The sequence below is a fragment of the Tenrec ecaudatus genome, chromosome 3 (assembly GCF_050624435.1).
Source record: "Tenrec ecaudatus isolate mTenEca1 chromosome 3, mTenEca1.hap1, whole genome shotgun sequence".
Lineage (NCBI taxonomy): Eukaryota > Metazoa > Chordata > Mammalia > Afrosoricida > Tenrecidae > Tenrec > Tenrec ecaudatus.
The window spans coordinates 141,178,962-141,202,102 of record NC_134532.1 but is presented as its reverse complement, the minus strand read 5'-3'; the positions used below and the strand labels follow the sequence as shown (position 1 = coordinate 141,202,102).

General features: G+C 41.5%; 1 protein-coding gene across 2 annotated transcripts in view; it reads left to right on the top strand.

The window, feature by feature from the left end:
- ENOPH1 (enolase-phosphatase 1) overlaps positions 1 to 22,338 on the top strand; it is a 34,480-nt gene extending 12,142 nt beyond the window's left edge. For both annotated transcript variants that reach the window (XM_075544136.1, XM_075544137.1), the window contains exons 2-6: positions 6,393 to 6,494; positions 7,394 to 7,596; positions 13,638 to 13,770; positions 16,151 to 16,274; positions 21,280 to 22,338. In XM_075544136.1, the coding sequence (XP_075400251.1) occupies positions 6,393 to 6,494; positions 7,394 to 7,596; positions 13,638 to 13,770; positions 16,151 to 16,274; positions 21,280 to 21,419 (702 nt within the window). In that variant the 3' untranslated portion in view covers positions 21,420 to 22,338. The remainder of the gene's footprint in view (positions 1 to 6,392; positions 6,495 to 7,393; positions 7,597 to 13,637; positions 13,771 to 16,150; positions 16,275 to 21,279) is intronic.
- The last annotated feature ends 803 nt before the right edge of the window (positions 22,339 to 23,141 follow it).

The following is a 23,141-nucleotide window of genomic DNA, read 5'->3' as shown; positions in this document are numbered from 1 at the left end:
CTGTTTGGAAGTGGGCAGCGCTCCACAGTGGTTCTCCATAAGGGTGTAAATGCAGTGACAGTCTCGTGATCCATCCTCTGGGAAAGTATGTCCACTTAACAAGACCAAACCCATTGCCCCGGAGTAGGTTCCCACTCACAGTGCCCCTGTAGGATGGAGTGCTCTGCCTCACAGGGTTTCCAGGACTGGGATCTCTGGAAGTGCTCTGCCCACAGGGCTTCCAGGACTGGGATCTCTGGAAGTGCTCTGCCCACAGGGCTTCCAGGACTGGAATCTCTATGGAAGTGCTCTGCCCACAGGGCTTCCAGGACTGGGATCTCTATGGAAGTGCTCTGCCCCACAGGGTTTCCAGGACTGGGATCTCTATGGAAGTGCTCTGCCCCACGGGGCTTCCAGGACTGGGATCTCTATGGAAGTGCTCTGCCCACAGGGCTTCCCGGACTGGAACCTATGGGAGCAGCGTGCCTCTGTCTGTTGCAGAGCAGTGGGTGGGTTCCAATGGCTAACTTTTTGGTTTAACTGTTGTGGCACCAGGGCTCCTTCTCTGAGCTTTCATCACTAAAATTTGAGCTAGGGTGCTTCTTGTCCAATTAAATGTGTGTCTTCGTTGGAGATTGCAATATATGCTAAGTGGTTTCCATGTGATTTCTTTAATTAGTATCTTTACATATAGCAAATGGGCAAACTTAAGGCTCCAGAAAAGGTAAGCTGCTTGCATGCTCTTAATAAGAGGGAGAGCAGGTTCGGGGCTGGCCTTTCGTGAAGTCTCTTTACTCTTGTTTCTTCCACAGCAGTTTCTACCTGTGCTCTCTGTACGTGCAGGTTTTTCATGAATTGCTCATGATGCTGATACAGCTGAACATAGGACTTGGGATTTATTTTGAGCACGAATAGCATAAAGCACTGTGTGCAGTGTCATAATTTTGAGTACTTCATCTCTTCAGTTATTGGTGGGCCTGATTACCCAAGAATTTCTTGATCTTGAATACTCCATCCCTTCAGTTACTGAGTCCCCTATAGCCCAGGAAGTTGTATGGCACTTGGAGTAGTTGGAGGCAAGGCACAGGAACGGGAAGACTGATGAATTAGGAAAAGCTGGTGTAGGATGAGGCGTCAGAGCAGTTTTGATTTTTTAATTGTAAAATAATTTAAATAGCCAAGAGTAACCATTAAAGCAATGATGTTCAGGTTCCCACCACCAACCTAATCAGGTTTTGATACTACATTTGCTTCCGGTTTTATTTTAAAGAAATAAAATATATAGGTACGATTGAGGCACTGCATCATTTTGCATTAGTTTTCATTTTGTCCATCTTGATAACTACAGCCCTAGTACATTCATTTTATGTTTAACATACATAAAAATTCACTTTTTAAGACTTATTTAGTATGTTGTAGGATCCATAAAATATTTCTATTATATGAATTTTTAGTAGCTATACTGTTTTATTGTATAACTATACCGAGTTTGCCTGTATGAGTGAGAATTTAGTAAAGTTTCTTTGCTCTTATGCACCAGGCGACAGTAAACAGTGTTTTACTTGCCTGTTTGTGCACTGGTTTTCGTTTCTCCCCGTGACGTGTGCTTATGAGAGGAATTACGCATGTGCGGCTTGTCAGCATCCTCAAGTTGAGGGACACTTTTTAGTCCCACCACAATGGAAGAGAGCGTAGAAAGAATAAGGATGGGTACAATGTGGGGGGAGTGATGCAAAAGAAAGTCTGAAGACAACCAGAAGTGCGTCAACAGGATAAAGAGAATCATTTGTTGAAAAAAAAGGCTGTCAACTGCAGCCCATCTTCCTTCTTTCAGACCAAGAACAGGTTTTTATTGAGCTTTAGCAAGACTTCTCTGCCAGATATGCTGAACAATTTGCCCTGTCACACTGCTTGCCTCTGAATCTGCTCAACAATCCATTACCTACTCAGATGCCACATGGAACAAGCAAATGAATGAACTCTTTGTTTTTACAGGCGCAGATGAAATTTGAATAACGCATTGTGAAGAGAAGTAAACACTTCAGCCCTATCATTTATAAAAAAAGAAGGCACGATAATATGTTTCCAAATGAGAATGTAATTCAAGTTGAACTGAAACTTAGGTTTCAAAAGCATAGAAAAGTTGTAATTAACTGCCGCAACGCCACAGCTCCCACACTCACTGTAACCTTTAAAATAGAGCCACAGGTGAGGCCTGAAAGGTTTGGGCGCAGAGCTTTTAGGCACCGGCGATGTGCCTCCTATGCTTGGATAGTCTGCAATCCAGGAAGCCCTACTGCTTCTCTGTTGTGAGCCTCTTACAGCCATGCATATGCACGATTGAGACCTCCATGCAGAGCTGTCATACATCCAATCAACATGTATGCATGCTCAGTGTATCGAGGCCCCTCCCTTTCTGAGGTTTCTTGCCAGATGTGGTGCCTGTGTAGCCTCTGCTCAAGTGTCTCCATTTTAGAACACAGAACCACCTTGATTGATGGTAAGTAGATTCCAAGGATTTTCAGGAACCAGATACACATAAAAGGCCAAATTGAGTTCTCTGTCCCACACCTACACTGAACATTCCGTAAAATTTGAATGAGCAAGTGAGCGGATTGAATTAAGTAGGCAGCTACTCTGTACCACATAGCACTCCCTACTTTTCAGTTGGGCTCAGCAATGGGTTAAAATTCAGATGAGAAATATACATGATGTAGTTGTTCAGCCAGGGCAATTTTTAATCTGCCATGCCCTCAGACAGGCCTCTCACTGGCCCTCACCCTCTTGGCTTGCCGCTGCTGTGGTAATGTTACAAAGTTCTATTAGGGCTGCTAGTAAAAGCCCAAAGGGATGCCACAGTGCTGTATTACGCCTCAACATGAAGGCGCTGAGCTCCAGCTCCATGGGTCAGCAAACCCAGTTCCTTCAAGTGCCAGAGGCACCCCAACAAGCCAAAGTTCTCAGTGTTACTTGCTCTGTGGCCTGGGAAGTGCATTGCTCTGTGTCCTGCCCTGATTGAGACATGCCTTGACTCATGCCTCTGGTGTCAAAGCTGTCTTTTGGATCAAGGAGGTTCGGTACACAAGGATCTCGGGGTCCAATTTCTCTCTTGCTGGTAGTGAGGTCCTTCTGCTTCTGAGATGCCTCATTTTATACCCCCGTAGGATGGCAATAAAAATTAACTGTTGACAGTCACTCACAGCTGAGTCATATAATCCAGTCATGATATTCCCTCACCCTGTGACCCAGACCCATCAATAAAATGAAGGTCGTTTGGTGGGAGTAACAAAGGTGGTGTCTAGAAAAAGCCATATATTAATTCACTGCATTATAGCAGACTTACTGAATTCAACTAAATTATCGTTTGCTTTAAGTAAGATGTTCTCCGAATCATAGCCTTAGGGTCTACATTCATTTTCTGGTCTTCTAGACTTTGCCTTGCCCCTTGCACACTGCATTGTAATTCCTGGTTTTACCTGCCAGCCTCCTCCATTAGATTCTTAAACTAATTGAAGATAAGGTCAGTAGTTCGAAACTACCAATCTCTCCGTGGGAGAAAGGGGGCTTTCTACTCTTGTAAGGAGTCGCAGTCTTGGAGACTCCAAGAGCAGTTCTCCCCTGCCTCGAGGGCCGATGAGAGTCATCACTGACTCCGTGGCAGTGAGTTTGGGTCTGGTGTTTGCCCATTCAGGGTGTGGCACCCATCTTGGCATATCTGAGGGGGGCACTCATAATAAAAATCCAGAAAACTCCTTTGGGTGGAGCTTTTATAGTACATATTTTTCCTGTGAGGCAAGCAGCCAGCAACTCGCCTTGCTCTGAGCTAGTCCACCCAGTGGCATCTCGTGGTAAGGTTCTCTCTGGTCACCCTGAATTTTCTCATAAAAGCAGTTTCACTTGAACCTCCAGTTTTGTGATGGCCAATTTAAGAGAACAGCACACGATGGACATTTTGTTTCCTGCTTGGGAAAAATGCCACAGAAACTGTTGTGATGTTGAACATGGCTTACAAGGACAACACTGTGGGAAAAACTCAAGTATACAAGTGGTTTTCTCGTTCCAAAAAAGGCGACATGTCAATTGATGACAAACCTCATTCTGGATGTCAACAGAATTCATGCACTTGTGCTGGAAGACTGACTGACGGACTGTTGAAGAGATGGGGATGTTATCTGGACTACCTTGGAGCTCGGCTCATCACATTTTAACAAGGTTTGGGAATGAGAAGGGTCTCTGCGAAACTTATGCCCCAGGTTCTGACTGATCAGGAAAAAGCGCATGAGTGGAAACATGCCATGCTTTGAAAGAACAGCTTCAAAGTGAACCAGACTTTTTCCCAAGGACATTACTGATGCCAAGACATGGTGCTATTCCCATGACCCTGAACCCAGACATCAATCATGCCAGTGGAAGACACCGTTGTCACCATGCCCCCAAATAGCTATGTGACGTGAAATCAAAGATCAAGACGATGCTCATTTGTTTTTCTGATGTGAGGGGGATAGTGCATTTGGAGTTTATTCCACCAAGTCAGACTGTCCATCAAGCTTTCTGTTTGGAGGTTCTGAAAAGATTGTGTAACTGTGACAAAAAAGGCCTGACTTGTGGCAGATGGGGGCCTGGTTTTGCCACCATGACCGTGTACTTGCTCACCTAGCCATCTCAGTATGCCAGTTTTTGACACAATGACAACCCCATATGCCCCTGTTGCCCCACACACCTCTCCTGACCTCACTCTGAATGAAGAGGGACATGTAAGGGCAACGATTTGACGACATAGAAGAGGCGAAGAAAAAGCAAGGGAGATGATGTCAGCCATCCAAACAGATGAGTTTGAAAATGTTTCCAAGAATGGAATCACAGATTTGACAAAGGTATTAAGTATAATGGAGAGTACTTTGAAGATGATAAGGTTTTTTGTTTTTTTTTAATTACTGTTTTTTGGCGGGAGGGTATCCTCCCGTAGGGCTGTTAGTTGCTGTACAAGGCAACCTTGTACATATAACATAATGAAATGTCTGCTCCTCTGCTTTCTCATGATCCTTGACATGCTTGAGTCTAGTTTTGGCCATTGGCTCATTTTCTGAAATCACTGGGCAATATTCTGTTGTGCTCTACAGGATTTTTATTAACTAATTTTTGGAAGTAGATGAGGATCTTTTTTCCTAATTCATCCTAGTCTGGAAACTGCTGACACCTGCTCATCATGGGTGATCCTGCTGGTGTGTGAAATTCTGGTGGCATAGCCCTGGTGTTTCAGTGGATTAAACACTTGAGCTCCTAGCTGCAAGGGCAGAGACTCAAACCCACCGGCTGCCCTGTGTGAGAAAAATGAGGCTGTCAGATCCTGTAAAGATTTACAGTCTCAAAAATGGTGCAAAAGTTTTACTTTGTCTTACGAGATTGTTGTGAGTTGGAGTTCCCTTTATAGCAGTGGACTTGGTTTGCATTGAGTTTTATGGCATAGCTTCCAACATAATAGCAACGTGTGAACCATCATAGTATGACAAGCTGACAAGACGGGTGGTAGTGACGTACTAAAGTAACCCAAGCCCACTGCCATGAAGTCGATTCTAATCCATAGCCACCTCTGATAGGTTTGCTGAGACTGTAATGGGAGCAGATAGCCTCATCTTTTTCTCTAGGGGCAACTGGTGGGTTTGAACTGCCGATTTTGTTACCAGCCTAACACCTGACTCCAAGATTGCCAAATGTACCATGTTATTTGATTTGAAAAGATAAGTGTGCTATACTTGCAAATAAATGTAAAATAATTGTCCTAAGATAATGTTTCCCATGCATAATTATTTATAGATAACTGAATTGTTTTGCTCATCTCACATATAGTTTACCCTTCGTTAGTTTGATTTACTAGGAAAGAACCAGGATAATCAGTTGGTATTTCTTTAAACATTGGTCATGCCTGGACACCTTTCAGCATATAGTTGCGTTAGGCACATGCCAGGTACTGTTGTGTGCACTGGGCATATAGCTGGGAGCAAAACATTTGATGCCTGTCCTCAAGGACCTGTGGTCTAGTACTCTGGTTCACGAGTTTAAAAACTTGCTAGATAGTAAATCTTTTAGCCTCTTCAGGCCATATAGTCTGTTCCGTCTACTCAGCCCTGACATTATCTCTCCAAAGTAGTCATAGGCTATGCAGAAGGATGGGAATAATTGCGTTCAGCACAGCGGCATTTACGAAACAGGCAGCAGACAGAATGGGCCTGCGAGTTATAATTTACTGGCTCCCTGTCTAGTTCACTTGTTTTTTGGTCTCTGTCTCTGTCTTACACGTTTATCTACAACAGCAATTTTCATCCAGAGTTGATTTGTTTGTTAGGATTAGCTAAAGTGAGATTGTGGATGAGCTTGATCTGGTCAAATGAATAACGTTACTATTTTTTATCCAGGACAATTTATTTTCTTACATCAAAGAAAATGTTAAAGAGTATCTGCAGACACATTGGGAAGAAGAGGAATGCCAGCAGGATGTCAATCTCTTGAGGAAACAGGTTGGGACATTTCCTAGTGTTGAGAATGCTTAGGGACTTAAGTTTTGGCTGTGTGGCCCAGATTCTGAAATAAGGGGTCTGGTTTCACAGATGCTGCCCAGACTTGACTGCTTAGGAGTTCACAGTACAGAATTCAACAGCCAGACCACATACGTTCCTTTCTCCAGACTTGTGTCCTTCCAGAGGTTATTTAAAATTGGACAAAATATCTCGGGCATAAAAACTAAACCTTTTGGGGTGAAATGCAAGGAATTTGTGCAACCTTAGTTTACTTTTCATGAGCATCTCATAACCTCTTCATTCTCTAATCTCTCCCATCTCATGGCATGAGTCCCTGCTGACCCCTCTGGCTCCCAGTGCTCCTGGTCCCCACATCCATACTCCCTCTCCAGATGTCTCAGTCGATGTCACCCCAGCATTCATACCCCCATGGTCTCATGGACACATTAGGTCTTTGGCTGTTAGGGTTTTCACAAGATCAAGGAGATTGAAAGAAGCTGAATGTGAACCAAATAGTGTTTTGCCAGCTGTTGCTTTTCATTGAATCCAGGCCTAAATGGAATTTATTGAGATACTCTGCTTTTCTTTCTTATCTCTCATGCAGAGGAAATGGTCAGATTTAATTGATGTTCCTTTCCTCTCACACGTACCAGGCTTCCAGGTTTACATTTTAGCGTTAGCCATCTAGCAACAGTAATGTAAATTTGATTAATTAGAATCTAGCTTATTTTGGGAAATCACTTCTATTAGCCCCCTAATAAGTGCTATTTTCATTTGCTAGAGGGCTTGGGGCTAATAGGTTGTTAAGGAAGTTGGTCAGCTTGGCTTTCAGGTCTCATTTGACATGATCTTTTTTCAAATAAGCAAAAAACAAACTTGGTATTGCTTCTGACTTACAGGCTGAAGAGGATTCCCACCTGGACGGGGTTGTTCCGATCCCTGCAGCATCCGGGAATGGGTCAGATGGCCTGCAGCAGATGATCCAGGCTGTGGTGGATAACGTGTTCTGGCAGATGTCTCTGGACCGAAAGACCACGGCATTGAAACAACTGCAGGGCCACATGTGGAGAGTGGCATTCACAGCGGGGCACATAAAAGCAGAGTAAGTAGCCAGTCCAGCCACATTTCACCCTGTCCTCTCACTCGTATGTAAATTGCACAATTAGTAAAACTGATCAAATCAAAATCCTTGTTCTTCCAACAAGTGAGGGTTTTGTTTTATTTTCAAAGCTGGGCTACAGCATTTCTCTCAGCCCAATTCCCCAGACCACTTGGTTTGGTTTCTATGAGGTGGTTGAAGATTCTCAAAACCAGTTTAAAATAGCTTCCTCAAAAACATTATATTCTTTGAGCTCAGTCATATTGGATACCTACTGAGTGCTGCTTCCCAGGACTTTCTGATCGCGTGTTCCCTGTTCTGCTGATGAAAGAAGAAGCTCTGAAATCATGCCCTCTGCCCCATCGGGGTTCCGCAGAGACTCCCATCAGTGCCCCTGGCTCTGCTTGCTCTGAGTCATGCTGTGGCCTTCCTGATCCCTCGACTCATGGGGTCTGTATTGCTGAGAAATACTCCTAATACACATTGCCAATGCACGTTTTAGGCGGGTGCCTGGTTTAACGCTCAGATAAAGACTCTGTTTCTTGCTTATTACTATCAATTGAACTTTATTCACTTTACATGGAGTTTCTTCCCTATCTGAAAGGATACTTTGGGATTTTAGGATAGGCCAATGATCTGAAAATAGCAACTAGTTTACTTAGTAAAAGACTCGAAACAGTGGAGCTAGGCGACAGTGACCTCAGTAGTTCGCCTTGTTAATTATAAATTTAGAGTCTTGGAATAAATTATCTGACTTCTAAGCCCTGCTTTGAGCAATATTGTGGGAAAAACCTGTCTCCATGAGTACAAAGCAGTTACTTTTAACTATTGTACTGGTTTTGAACTCCTATTTCTTGCTGTTAGTTGAGAGAGGGCTTATATGTTTTATTTGAATGCCTGTTATTGACTGGGGTAGAGTTGATTAAATAAGTTGAGAACCAGGGCAACTTGGCCTCACACCCCAAGGTGAATGACCCCAAGTCATACAAGTAATAAAATTCAAAGATCTGAAGCTTGGGATTACGTGTTGTAATGATTCTCCAATAAAGGTGATTCTGTAGAGGAGTCTGCTAAAAATGTCTAAAGTAATTTTCTTGGCCTCATATATTTTCACTTTGGCAAAATTATAAAGATCAGTGTGTTGCTCTTTAATGGTATTTGTACATATAAATACATTTTCAGAATAATCCATAGAATATTGAAGAATTGAGAGTTGCTTTCTCTAAAGGAGTCTTTACCAAAAGTTCCCAAAAAAACTAAAACATAAAAAATTTAAAAACAACCCCCAAAACCCCTACTTAACATTTATGTAGTGTTTGCTGTATATGTTTGCCATTGTTCTAAGCCCTTCATATATATATATATATATATATATATATATATATATATATATATATATATATATATATATATATTTAACTTCTCTAACCCTCTTAATAACCCTATAAGGTAGGTCTATAAATATCCTCCCCGTTTTTACTGGGGAAGCTAGGTCATTTGTACATTTAAGTAATGGACCCAATGTCACTTGGCTATGGCTCACTTAGAGGAAAGCTGGTTGTATTGTATTTACCAGAATCAAAGGTGTGGAAATAGCCCATGTTTAGGCAGGTATATCCCAATTAATATGCATCAAAATGTATCTCATGTATGACTAAAGAGAGTGAGAAGGGAAGTGTTACTGGGGTTAGGGGCTGACATGCTCCAATTCGGAACTCCTGGAACATTTACCTAAGAGTAGAAAAAAATAAATATTATGGTATTTAAATATTAGACATACAAGGGGTACCTCCCCTAAACCAGAATTTTTTAAAAGCTATGTATTTAAATTTTTTGCAAAACAACCGATCACATCTCCGTTACACTTAATACATTTGTCAAATCTGCTGTTCCATTCTTGGAAACATATATCAAACTCATGTCTTTGGATGTGTGACAGCCCCTCCCTCAATTTTTTCTTCACCTCATCTATGTCAAATCGCTGTCCTTTCATGTTCCTCTTTATTCTTGGAAAGGAAAGTGCTTGGGGCAAGAGAGGCATGATGGTTTTTGCCAAAAACTGACTGCGATAACTGCGTGAGCAGGTGCATTGTGGTGGTGGCAAAACCAGTCCCATCTGCCATAGGTCTTTTTTGTCACACAGTCATGTTTGCAATCTTTTCAGACCTATAAATAGAAAGCTTGATTAACAGTCTGACCTGGTGGAATGAACTCCAAATGCACTATTCCCTTCATATCAAAAAATCAAATGAGCATCGTCTTGATTTTTATTTCACTTGATGAACTTTTATATTTTTTTCACGAGCTGATGATGGCTTCTTCCACTGACTTGATTGATGATTGCTTTCAGGGTCATAAGAATAGCTCCATGGCTCATTACCTGTAATGATTTTGGAAAAAAAGTCTGGGTGGCTTCAGAGCTGTTCTTTTGAAGTATGACATATTTCCAGTTGACACTGGTCAGTCAGAACCCGAGACACAAATTTCGCAGCAGCCCATCTCATTCCCAAATCTTTTAAAATTCGCTGATAACCCAGATCTTTCATCAAAATTTGCAAGATAGTCCAGATAACTTCTCTATCTCCTCAGTGGTCCATTGTCGGTTTCGATCACAAGGGCAAGAATTTTTGTTGGTTTGGGAAGTTGATGGACTTCCAGAATGAGATTTGTCATCAATCGACATTTCACCTTATTTGAGATGAGTAAACCACTTGTACACTTGACTTTTTCCCATAGCTGTGTTCAACATCATAACAATTTCTGTTGCATTTTTACTGAGCAGGAAACAAAATTTCACGGTCATATGCTGTTCGTTTAAATCAGCCATCACGAAATATGAGGTTAGAGCGAAGCTGCTGTTACAAAAATATTCAGTGACCAGAGAGCACCTTCCCAGGTGATGCTACTGAGTGGACTCACTCAGAGCGAGTCGCTCACTGCTTGCCTAGCAGGAAAAATGTGTACTATGAAAGCTCCACCCAGCAGAGTTTTTATCCATTTTTTGGGGTCTATATCATCTCTATAATATACCAAATGTATGTGAATCACAATGGTAAAACTGAATGTTTGCTGATTGACAATTGCTCAAGCTCTAATATTGTGTCTCATCTTTATGTAAATGCCCTTGTGTTCTTAACCTAGACTCCTGTTTCCGAACCTTCTTATATTTGATGGTTTTAGTAAAGGAAAGGGAATTGCATTTTCATTGTATTTTAAGGCTATCTGTGAGACGTGTATTGGGGGGTTTATTAACACCCCAATTGAACAGATGTGTTCCACGGCTGTAGGCGAGTTGAGCAGCATTGGCATTTTGTCAGTTTTAATAATTCCGCTCTGGATCAGTTGGATTAACTTTGGGAAAGGAGATAGCATTGCTAGTCAGAAATGAGTGAGAGTTTTCTGTATGATCCTTTTAATTATATTCCCAGGAACATTTGCTTATTGAATCTGCTTTTCTGCTTTACCAAAGTGATCCATATTTGGCTGCTTGTTTTCAAGCAACTGAAGCCCCAGTTTCATTTAGACCACAAATTCAACTATTCCTTTAACTGTAAAATAGTTTTGACTTGCATTCTTTCATTATTTCTTCAGTACTTCTTTGCTTTTCAGAATCCATTAAGTCCTGCTGCATCAGTGCCCCTTTGTAAAGTATGAGCTCTACCACATCGGTGACATCGTGTTCTAAATTCGCATTCTTGCTGTTTGGGTGACTTGTCTGTCTACTAACAAATGGTTGGAACATGTTCGTATGACTCAGTGATTTTTTTGCCTCCCAAGCTCTGCAAGCCATCTCCCATCACTTTCTTCCAGGAAGATGTAACATTCCTGAGAACACTGAACAATGTTACCAGGAACTTGGTATGAGTGTCCTAACCACAAATTCAGAGTTGTGACAGCTCGTGTGCAGTTCAGCTGTTAGGTTTTCAGAGTTGAACGTTGCCTAAGTATGTCCAGTAATGGACAGAAAATCCTAAGACTTCCCAAACCAATGTAGATGTTGCTTTGGACCAAGCCACAGCTTGCTATTTTGAACACTAAATTTTCTTCTTATTATTTTTTAAGATTACTTTATTGGGGGCCATACATCAATTGTATCGAGCATATTTGTGTATATGTTGCCATCATTATTTTCTAGTCATTTACTTTCTATTTGAGCCCTTGGCACCAGCTCCTCTTTTTACCCTCCTTCCCTCCCACCCTTACGATCCCTTGATAAATTATAAATTATTATTATTTTCATATCTTACAGCAACCTGCTGTCTCCCTTATCCTCTAACTTCTGTTGTTTCTCCCTCTAGGGAGTGTACGGTTATGTGCCAATCATTGTGATCAATTTCCCATTCCTCCCCACTCTCCCACCTTCCTAATATCGATATTCCCATTTCTGTTCCTGAGGGATTTATCTGACTTGGATTTTGTGTGTTATGAGCTCTTATCTGTACCAGTGCACATACTCTAGTCCAGCCTGAAGTGAAAGGCAGGACTAGGGTCATGATAGTAGGAGGTGAGGAAGCCTCAAGGAACCAGAGGAATATTGTGTGTTTCATTGGTGCTTAACTACGCCCTGGTTGACTCATCCCTTCCTTGTGACGCTTTTGTGCGGGGATGTCCCATTATCTACTGATAGGTTTTGGGTCTCTGCTCCGTCCATCCTTGTTCTCAATAATTTGGTTTTTTGTTTGCTTGCTTGTTTTGGGTCTTCTAATACCTGTTACCCGATCCTGTTGACAGCTCATGATCGCACAGGCTGGTGTGCTCCTTCCATGTGGGCTGGTTGCTTCTCTGTTAGATGACTGGTTGTTTATTTATTTTATTTTTTATTTTTACCCCCCACCTCACCCCACTCCCCTGGTTGTTTAATTAAAGCCTCTAAGACCCCAAATTCGGTATCTGTTGATATCCTGGCACCATCACTTTCTTAATCACATTTACTTATACACCCATTTTGCCTTCAGCAAGCATGCCAAGAGGGTGAGCATCACAGAGTGCCAGGTTGTTATAACACAGTGTTCTTGCGTTGAGGGATGACTTGAGCAGAGACCCAAAGTCCGTCTACTTCCTCTATGTATTACCATATGAATTAATATATTTATATATGTGCAATATATTTATATATGCATACACCTGTATCCATAGCTTTGGTTCTTGGATCTTTCTTGTTTCCTTTTACCTTCCTCCTAAGCCACCATCACACTTGCCCATCTCCCACCTCCTAATAATTCCTCTCAGCCAGATTGCGCACACTAAATCTTAATAGTGAACATTTGAGAACTGTAACATCAAGTTATGCATTGCAGTAATATATTATTAATAGTTGGATGCCTATCCCCCCTAAAGAAACCCACAAACACTCCAAAACCAAAATGCTGTAGTTTGTTTCAACTCAAAATACATACTCAGGAGCTATTTTCACCGAATACACAAGGAATGTATCAAGAACTGGTAAAAACAAATGACTTCTAGTCATTTCAAACAGATGGTTATAAATCTTTTCACTAATTTGTAACTCCCCTCCCCTTCGGTCTCTCCTCCCTCCCTCCCCCCAGTTCTTAGTAATACAGTTCCATTTTCTGGGTAATAGAAGGTTTAAAGTGTTAACCCCCTAAATACTCTTCTCTTTTACTTATTTTGGATATAGTTCTTAAAGTATTTTTATGCCCCCCCCTTTTTAAAATACTTTCTTAAAGTAGTCATCCTTGAACTGTTCCTCAAAGATTATAGAATGGTACAATATTATTTATTCTTTTAAATTCCTTGAGAAATTTTCCACCACATTCTCATTTCATCCTTTTATCCAGGAACACATTTTACTATAATTTACTATTAGTATTAATGGATTCTTCTCTCCACAGGAACGGTTGCTTCTGATCTGCTGTGATCCTGGAATTCGGGCAATAGGTTTATTAGAACTTTAGGAGTTGGAAGTCTCTTAGGACTTATTTCTCATTGTGGGCGTTATAAAGAAACTTGTGGATCTGTGTTGACAGATTTCCATCTGCTAGATGATGTGTTTATGCACTTGAACTCAGTGATCTTCCTTCTAGGTTCTTTGAAGATGTCGTTCCAGCGGTCCGAAAATGGAGAGAGGCTGGACTGAAGGTGTACATCTATTCTTCAGGGAGTGTGGAGGCACAGCAGCTGTTGTTTGGGCATTCCACAGAGGGCAATATTCTTGAGGTAAGCCACTTGCTTACTTTGTTAGGTGGTTCTCAAAGCCTGAAAGAATGTTAAAAGGAAAGTACTGTCTCTATGGGCTAAATTAGCCTTCATATAATCGCATTTGTGTATGCTGAAGCGATAATAGAAAGAAGTGGGGAAAATATATATCAAGCGTTTTCTTCTTAAGCTGTATTATATAGAAGGATCATCTGGAGGAGCTTGTTTTTAAAAATGCAGATCTCTGGGCCCTGCTGCCTGATTTAGCAAGGCTCTGGTGGTGGTAATGGTGGAAGGGTGTTTGGAATCTACCTTACCTGATAGTGACTCTAATGAGAGTAGTAATGCTATATAACACATACCTACTCCCCCAAAAAACACCCCACAAACAATAAAACTAAAACAAAGTAAAACCCCTGCTTTGCTCTTTATTGGAGCATAAAAAGCCCCCCATTTCTCTTGTGGAGAACAGGGGCTGCTTAGATAGATACCTGTCAACATGTTGGAGCCCTGATGCACTGGTTAAAAGTGCTTGTTTGCTAACTGAAGCTTGGCACTTAGAACCCACCAGCCAATCCTAGGAGGAAGATGCGGCAGTCAGCCTGTACAAAGATTTTTAACTTTCCTTGAAAAACCTTTGGAGTAATTCTACATAGTCTTATAGGATTGTTACACGTTGGAATCAACTAGAAGTGGCAGGTTCTTTTTGTATCTATATTTCTCTCCCCCTCAGTATCGATCAAAAACAGTGGTTCTCAACCTTCCTAATGCCATGTCCCTTTAATCTAATTAGTTCCTCATGTTGTGGTGACGCCCCTACCATAACATTAATTTTGTTGTTACTTCATAACTAATTTTGCTACTGTTATGAATTGGGCAACCCCCGTGAAAGGGTCATTTGACACCCCCCCCCAAAAAAAAGGGGATCGCGACCCTCAGGTTGAGAACCACTGATCTAAAAGTACTAGTAAACTACTTGTAAATTAGCAATCTTGGCAATATTTGAGAAAAATCATCAGCCCAAAGGAAACTAGTGGAATGTTTCCTTTGGTTGATTAATAAAAATTGTATTCCTTTTATGATATTTTCAGGTTATAAATTTGGGCAAACTTAAGAGAAAAGAAAAATATTTAAGACTAGTCTTTTTATTTTATTTTTATTTATTTTTAGGACTAGTCTTTTTAAAGTTGAAAAAATTGTATACTCTAATGTTACCTTTTTGTATTTGTGACAAGTTCTAAAAACTTCCAAAAAGTCACATTACAGTATCTGATCCTAAATGTGGGAGGATTTTTAAAAATTATGGTTAAAAATAGACACAACAAAGCTTTTGTTTTATTCATGAAAGTTATATTTTGGTAATACATATTTATGTAGTCTAAAACTCTTGAAAAGTAACCCTGAAATATAAACAATGCAGCAGATTTGTCATACTGACATGAATGCAAGCAACCCTTGTAGTGCTTCACACTCAATATCTCAGATGTCATATGTTAAATAAAAATTTTATATAAACATGCAATATCACGTGGTTTCATTATGTGTTAATAGTGTACAATTATGTTGTTTTTAAATAAAAGCTTTTAAGAAAATGCAGTCTCATTTACATAGAGATCCATATATAAGAAATGCCCTTAAGCCTAGTATTGACATCATTAACAATTACTAATTAAACAAACACATTTTTGAAAGTCCAATTTCCTCCACGTATAATTCAATGGCATTGATTACATTCAAGTCGTGCAGCCACTCACTCTCCTTTCCAAATTATTGTACCTTAATGAGCCTCAATTCACTGCTCTCTGGTGTGAGCTTGTTTTAATTACTGTTTAAATTAGCAAGTTACTCATTTGGCTCCAGTAATTTTTAAGGGGCAAGGGCAATATGCTGGCTCTTGGATAGAATTTCAAAATCTAATAATTGGAAAATCTTTTTCTTGAAAGTACAGTAACTGTTACATGAGACAGGTTAGCAGGGTGTCTGTTGTTTTGGGGTCAAGAGGACATTACTTAAAACATTTCATCAGCACTGACATGGAGCTCAGTAAATAGAGTGCAAACCTTGTCTGTTAAAGGTAGAAATAGGAATGCATAGTTTCAAGGATTTTTAGGTCTGAAATTAATATATGAAAACTAAATAGATTTTAAGATGACCTTGATAGACATTTGATGCTGGTAGTTTCCTTCTCCCATTCCATTGCTGTACAAAAGCCTTACTTTACTTTTCCTCTTTGTGGCCTCCACAGAGTCCTGTACTAAGTAGAATTTAAATAGATAGTTACTGAATGAATGGAATTGCTAAGAGTGTCATATTCCAGGGGAAAGGGCTGGGAGACCAAGAGGTGAGGATTAGCAGGTACATTTGCATTGTTAATGTTTCCTTAATCCCTCTCTTCTTTCAGCTTTTTGATGGTCACTTTGACACCAAGATTGGACACAAAGTGGAGAGTGAGAGTTATCGGAAGATTGCAAACAGCATTGGGTGCTCAACCAACAACATCCTCTTTCTTACAGACGTGACTGTAGGTAAGCCTTACATTTCCTCCTCCAGGATGGGCGCTGAGCTTTGTGCTGTGGACTCATTGCCTGTTTCAAGAAAGTTTATATATATATGGGGATCCTTGGAAAATGAGGCTGTTTTACAACCAAACTAACTCACTCAACCATCTCCCTCTTCATTTGTCAATTCATAGGGGTTGGTGAGAAGTGGTATTAGAAATATTTGATATTTTCCGTTCTTGCCATCTTAACTTTTTGTGACATCCTACCCTTTTATTCTGTGCGTACAAAATAACCAGACTTAAGGGTACCATCGGGAAGGGGCATACAGGCAAAAATAAGAGATTAGGTACATGGTTGGTTAGTGTGGACCTGCATCAAAGGCTTTTAATAGCCATAAGATGAGTAACACAAACTCCGAAAAGATTAATGAGAGATTGAGTGTAAGTAGTGTAGGCAATTTTGCCTATTATCCCAGTAGCCGAGCATCTTCCCACGGTCAGTAGGAGCCTTGGCTCTGCCATTCCCACAGGTGGTCTCTGTTCCCTAGGTGACGCTCAGGCCTTACTGGGAATGATTCGTCTGTTTAAAAGTCGAATGCACAAAATCACATGTACGGATTGGCAGTGTAAGTGATTTCAGTTCAGAGTCTTTGTATGTAGTGGTTATGTGTTGGTCTGCTACCTGCGAGGTCAACAGTTTAAAACCACCCACTGGTTTCTCAGGAGAAAGACAAGGTTTTCTACTCCCGTAAAGTTAGTCTTGAAATCCCACAGGGGCAGCTTGTGCTATAGGGCCGCTTTGAGCCGGCATTGGGTTTTGATTTTTTGGAAGTAGTTTCAAGAATGATTGTTACCACCTGCCAAATATCCACCCCAGCAGGTGACTCCTTTGCAGAACCACAGAAGGAAAAGGTAGTGAAGGAGGTGGTGAAGGTGAAGGAGGAGTCCACAACAGCAGGCCCCAAAGTAGATATAGTGCATGTATTCTCTTTTCATTGGAGCTATTTTCTCAGTGCAATCGAATCCTCACGTTGGCATCAAAGTGAAATTGGCCCTCTCCCAGACCTCCAGAAGGGGATTTTATCCCTGCCCTTCCTTTTCTGCCAACCCCACACCCAGTTAGGCAGTGAGACCAGAACTGGGGTTGGGTCACCCGTAGCTGTGATGGGGGCAGGCTCCTGGTTCCCTGCCTGGGTTTTTTCTGTGCTCTCTGATCATCCTGTGTTTCGGTGCTCGGCTCTTCAGGGCCAAGGCAGAGCAGACGACTTAATAATCCCCAGATACCTCCACACATGAGAGGGGATGTTGGAAGAATCTTTCTCTTTGGGTGTAAGGAAAGGCGTCCAGGGTTTTAAAGTCAATGTGTATTGGTTGTCTTAGTATTATTATATTGATAGAGCAGGTAGATGCTTAGGGACAAAATGTGCCCTGAGGCGATCGAGGTGAGAAGCCTTAAGACAGATGCAGAACAGCCATTGGGTTAGTATGAGCCCCACAAGGATCGAGCATCCTGGTGGCTCAATGTGGTGGAGATCATTGTGTGGTGATCCAGGTGAAAGCTTTGCTTGAGGCAGCCAGGCTCGGGATGGGTGGAAGGCAGCTGGTGCTCTCTGGCCTGTTGCTGCTGGAGTGAGTGGCCCCTGAGGAGTGGGCCGGGAGCATGGAACCCTGGGAAGATGACAGGCCCATCTGGAAGAGCAGGAGGCAGGAGAGGCAGCTCTGCCCCACCTCTGCTCTCCAGGAGCCCCTCTCAGCACCACTACCTGTAATCAATCCATGTGTTTAATTATTCCTTGTGGCGGTTGTTTTCAAAAGAGTACCTTTGTTTTCCTATCACCAAACCAAAAAAACTCACAAACTTACTGCCAAGTTGATTCCAACTCCTAGCGACCTATAGGATAGAGTAGAACTGTCCCTGTGAGTTTCTGAGACCAAATCGTTTTGGTGGTAAAACTGCTGACTTTGCAGCTTCCAGTCCAACACAGAGCACACTAAACCACCAGGGCTCCCCAACTAAATTCCCTAGAAAGCATTTTTGAATTTTTCACTAGGTTTGCTCAGTCCAAAGGTGCCCCATCTTCCTCTCTCTTTTTTTCTTACCACACGCCTGCTAACTTGTTCTGTTTCAGGATAGACTCATGTTTACTTCTGCTTACAGTTCTCCCCTCTGTCTGTTCTGTGTCTTTGAAACTTCTCACAGCCCACCCTCTCTGCTTTAGAACAATGCAGAGAAATATCTGTTACCACGTGGCTCCTGATAGTTCTGGGATGGCGGCCTGGGGTTCTGCATTTCTGCGGAGTGCCCAGGTGGTTTCCTGACTGCTGGTCTAGAGAATATACTCAACAGATGCTGGCAAACTCTCTGTGAAGGGGCAGTGTGTTAGGCAAGATTCTCTAGGGAAAACAACCCAGAACACTTATGATCTCTCTCTCTCTCTCTCTACCTATCTATCTATCTATCTATCTATCTATCTATCTATCTATCTATCTATCTATCTATCTATCTATCTATCTATCTATCTATCTATCTATGGATAGGTTTATGTAGCGAGAAGGACTACAACAGCTAATTAGTCCACTCAGCAGTACAGAGGGCTCAGTCCAACTCACTCCATGGGATGGTTATACTGAAGGTCCTTCCAAGTCACCTTAGCCACTGGTCCCAGGCCAAAGAAGCAGACAGTGAAGTGGCTGGCCATGTGCGGAGTCTGCTTGCAGACGGCAAGGTGGGGCAGCAAGATGAGATGTGGAGGCGTAGCAGAGGCCCGTAGCCCAACAGCATAGCGAAGCAGGCTCTGATGGAGCCTCAAAGTGTAGCAATGCACTGCATAGCACTATGATGCACCACGATCGACGGGTTGGTTCATCCCCCAGGTGGTGCAGCACCTGGTTGAGGCAGAGCAGCTAACTCAGGCAGCAGAGTGCTGGACCGATGACAAGGGAGAAAGAGGAAGAGGCTGGCCTCAGCAGTTTATCTGGTGCCCTCCCATCAAGCTGTGACTGATTGACAGGCTACATGTTCCTACAGAAGCCATGTTGGCACAAAAAAACCTGACTCTCACAGACAGATAGTAAATAGTTCAGCCTTTGTGGCCAAATGGTTTCTCAGCTATTCAGCTCTGTCCTTGTAACGCAGAAGCCACCGTAGATAGTATGCAAGTGAGTAGGCATGGCTGTGTTCCAGTTGTTCTTCTAAAACTTTTCTTTAAAAAACTGGCTGTAGTTTGCTGATACTTGTTCTAGAGCACAAACTGACTGGTGTGTAATTTTAACACTTCACTTGCTGGCTCTTTTCATGCCTAGAGGGGGGATAATCATTAAAAACCTTCAAGTTATTGAGAAGAATTGGAAGCATGAAGGCAGGACCTTGGTTTTGTTTAATATTGTGTCTTTGGTCCTAGAATAGTATCTGTCCCATAAAAAGTCAAAACCAAGTCCATTGCCATGAGATTGCTGACTCATAAGGACCCTACATAATGTTTCCTGAACTGTAAATCTTTATAGAAGAACCCAGTCTCATTTTATCCCCATGTAGTGGCTAGTGGATTTGAACTTCCTAACCCCACAGCACCACCAGGACTTTTTATCTGGTTTATTAAAAACCACACAGCCAAATCCACTTACAGCAACACTCTATAGCAGTGGTTCTCAACTTGTGGATCGAGACCCTTTCACAGGGGTTGCCCAATCCATAACAGCAAAATTACAGTTTTGAAGTAGCAACGAAAATAATTTTATGATTGGGGGGCCACCACAACATGAGGTAGTGTGTTAAAAGTTTGTGGCATTAGGAAGGCTGGGAACCACTGCTCCTTAGGGTATTTGAGGCCAACTCAGCAGCACTCCCCGGGCTCCTTGCCTGTCTGTTTCATCTAAAATCAACCTCCCCACCCCCACTCCCAATTGAGTTGAATCGGACATAGCCATCCTGTGTAGGGTTTCCGAGGCTGTAAAGATCTTTACAGAGCAAATAGCGTCAACTTTATTCGGAGTTGTGGTTGACTTTGTTCTTTAGTGGTCCAGCACTTACATTACTGGGCCACCAGGTCTCCTTTATCTGGCTGACAGTAGGTGCTAAGTTAATGTAAGATGTTAACGGCCACCAGTGGTTCTGAGTCATAGCCATCCTGTGTACAACAGAATGAGATACTGCCCAGGACTGTGCCATCCCCAAAACAGTTTGAGCCCATTGTTGCAGCCACTGTGTCTTATCATGTTGCGGGGCTTACACTTTTTCACCACCCCTCTGCTTTACCAAAGATCTATTTTTTCAGGGACTGGTCCTCCTGATAACATGTCCAGGAACGCACGAGAAGAGCCTCGCCATCTTTGCTTTTAAGGAACGTTAGCTGTTAATTACTTACATTGAAACAAGGTGTAGTAGAGAGATTCCCGCAAAACCTAGCTTACCAAGCAAGTTTCATTAACGAGGACAATTTTTCATACTGCCCCGCCACAAAATCACTGCTCTTATGGCACTCACCATCCGTAATGAGATAACCGATACTGGTAATGCCAGATGATACTGTGCTAGAAATAACGATGGGATTTGGTAATGGTTTAGACGACGTGCTTTATGAGCTGAAATTTGAAGAGTAAGATTTTGCAAGAGAAGCTTTCTAAGCCGAGTGTTGAACCTGTGTGGTCTGGAAGTGAGAGAGCAGGCCCTATTTTGTTTTTTTTGGCCTCATGAAATCATGAGTTCCATTTGTATGGTACCCACTTATGGAAACAGCTCAGTTCTCAGTAGGACTGATAGACGGAAGGGATGGAGGAAAAATGCAGAACAGGACATGGCCCTGTCCTTTCATATTCATAAAGACTTAATAAAGCTCACATGTCTAGTATATACTATTCAGTTGTGTATTTTTATTATGGAAAAACTATGTGCCCGTCATCTTCAACAATGATCAAATCAGGGCCAAATTTGCTGCATCCAGATTCCCTGCCCCCAAACCCTTGACTGCTTTGAAGAAATCTCATATTTAAGGGTCATTTGTCACATTTTCTGACCCCTCTGATTTCCACAGAGGCTAGTGCTGCCGAGGAAGCAGACGTGCACGTAGCTGTGGTGGTGCGGCCCGGCAACGCGGGGCTGACAGATGACGAAAAGACTTCCTACAGCCTCATCACATCCTTCAGCGAGCTCTACCTGCCTGCTTCCACTTAGAGAAGGGCGAACCGAAGACGAAACTCTTCCTGAGTCAAGCCTGTAGTCTAGTTCTATTCTAATGGTAACTTAACTAAACAAGAAACACACACACACACGTATATGTGTTTATCTTCAAATTACCTTTCACAAGCATAAGTTGGGGGAAATACTCAGTGCAGTGGAATGGAAGCTAATTTAAAACTGTATTATATGTAGACATTGTTCTAAGTCATAGTATAACTTTTACTGAGAGCAAAGTGTAGTTGCTAGAAGAAATTACTAAAATACGGATTAAATGTGTTATGTTTATTAGGCCATGTACCAAAATGGAAGCTGATTTGGGGAAGTTATTCAGAAGCCTGCTATATTTAAAACTGGAAGTATTTCAAAGGCTTACTCCTTTGAATAAGGCATTGCTAAATTTTAATTGTGAGCTAAAAGATTAAAGCAATTGTTTTTCACAATATTTGCCTCCCTGTATCCAAAAAATAAAGATGTTTACTTCTGCCCCAAAAGAGCAGTATTGAAATAGAAAATCTTAATTAGTTGGGCTGTTACTTTAAGAAGAGACTTGGTAGTCGACAGCAAGCACTTGATTGCCTTACCAACGAAAAAGGTGCATTGACTTAGTAAGTAAAACATAGTTTTGGTTCTTAGTATTTAACAAAACGTTCTTAATTGTGCCAGTTGTTAATAATAAAAGACTTAATGGTTGCCTTTCTAACTATTACTTAGCACAATTTTAGAATATTGCTATTGCTATTTAAAGTGGGAAAAAGGGTATTACTGAAGTAGGTACGATTAAAAAAGAGCTCTAATATGAAATATTTTCCTGTGTAATGGCTGTGAGAAATGTAAATTTTATAGCAGCATTATTTTTCCTGGTTCAGTTCTAATAGACTATTGTGTCAATTTCTCTGTGATTAATAAAATCTTTCATTTCTCAATTCAGTTTTATGTGGTCCCACAAACTGCTGCCATAAGGAAAACAGACCAAAGAGAAAAAGAAAAAATATGATAATTTAATTTTCGTTTTTGAATAAATATGGTGTGTGTGTGTGTGTGTGTGTGTGTGTGAGAGAGAGAGAGAGAGAGAGAGAGAGAGAAATGCCCGTGGAAAAATTAGAGTTGAGTTATATAGCTAACTTCACAGATTATTATTTCATTTGGAAAGTTAGCATTCAGGATATGAGTTGGGGTTCTTAGATTTCTTGAGACTCTTACATTTAAGGTATGTAAATTAATGCTTAAAAGAGGTATTTTTTCTTCTAATTATTCAGGAAAACTAATGGAACCTGGGGGTATCATTTGGGGGGTGTTTTTGAATAAGGAGAAGGAAATAGTCTTGCAAATATGAGCACATAGGAAATAAAATATTTTATGGCTAGTTTTTTCTTTTTTTAATAGCTGGTTAAGAAATCTGAAGACTGTGACAGTATATAGAGATAGAAAAAAGGAAATGAGTTTAATGGGATTAATTTATAAATGATGTTAAAACCAGTACTGTTAGGTGTCCCTGAGCCAATTCAGAATCGTCGTGACGATGCCACGTTGCCTGGCCCTGTACTGTGCCGTCCTCGCAATTACTCCCGTCTGAACCCATTGCTTCTACCACTGTGTCCACCTCACTCAGTGGAAGTGCCTCTTCCTTCACTGATGTCTGCTTTACCAAGCCTAATAGACTTCTTTAGGGACTGGCCCATCTGGTAATATACAATTAAATGAGATGAAGTTTCCCCA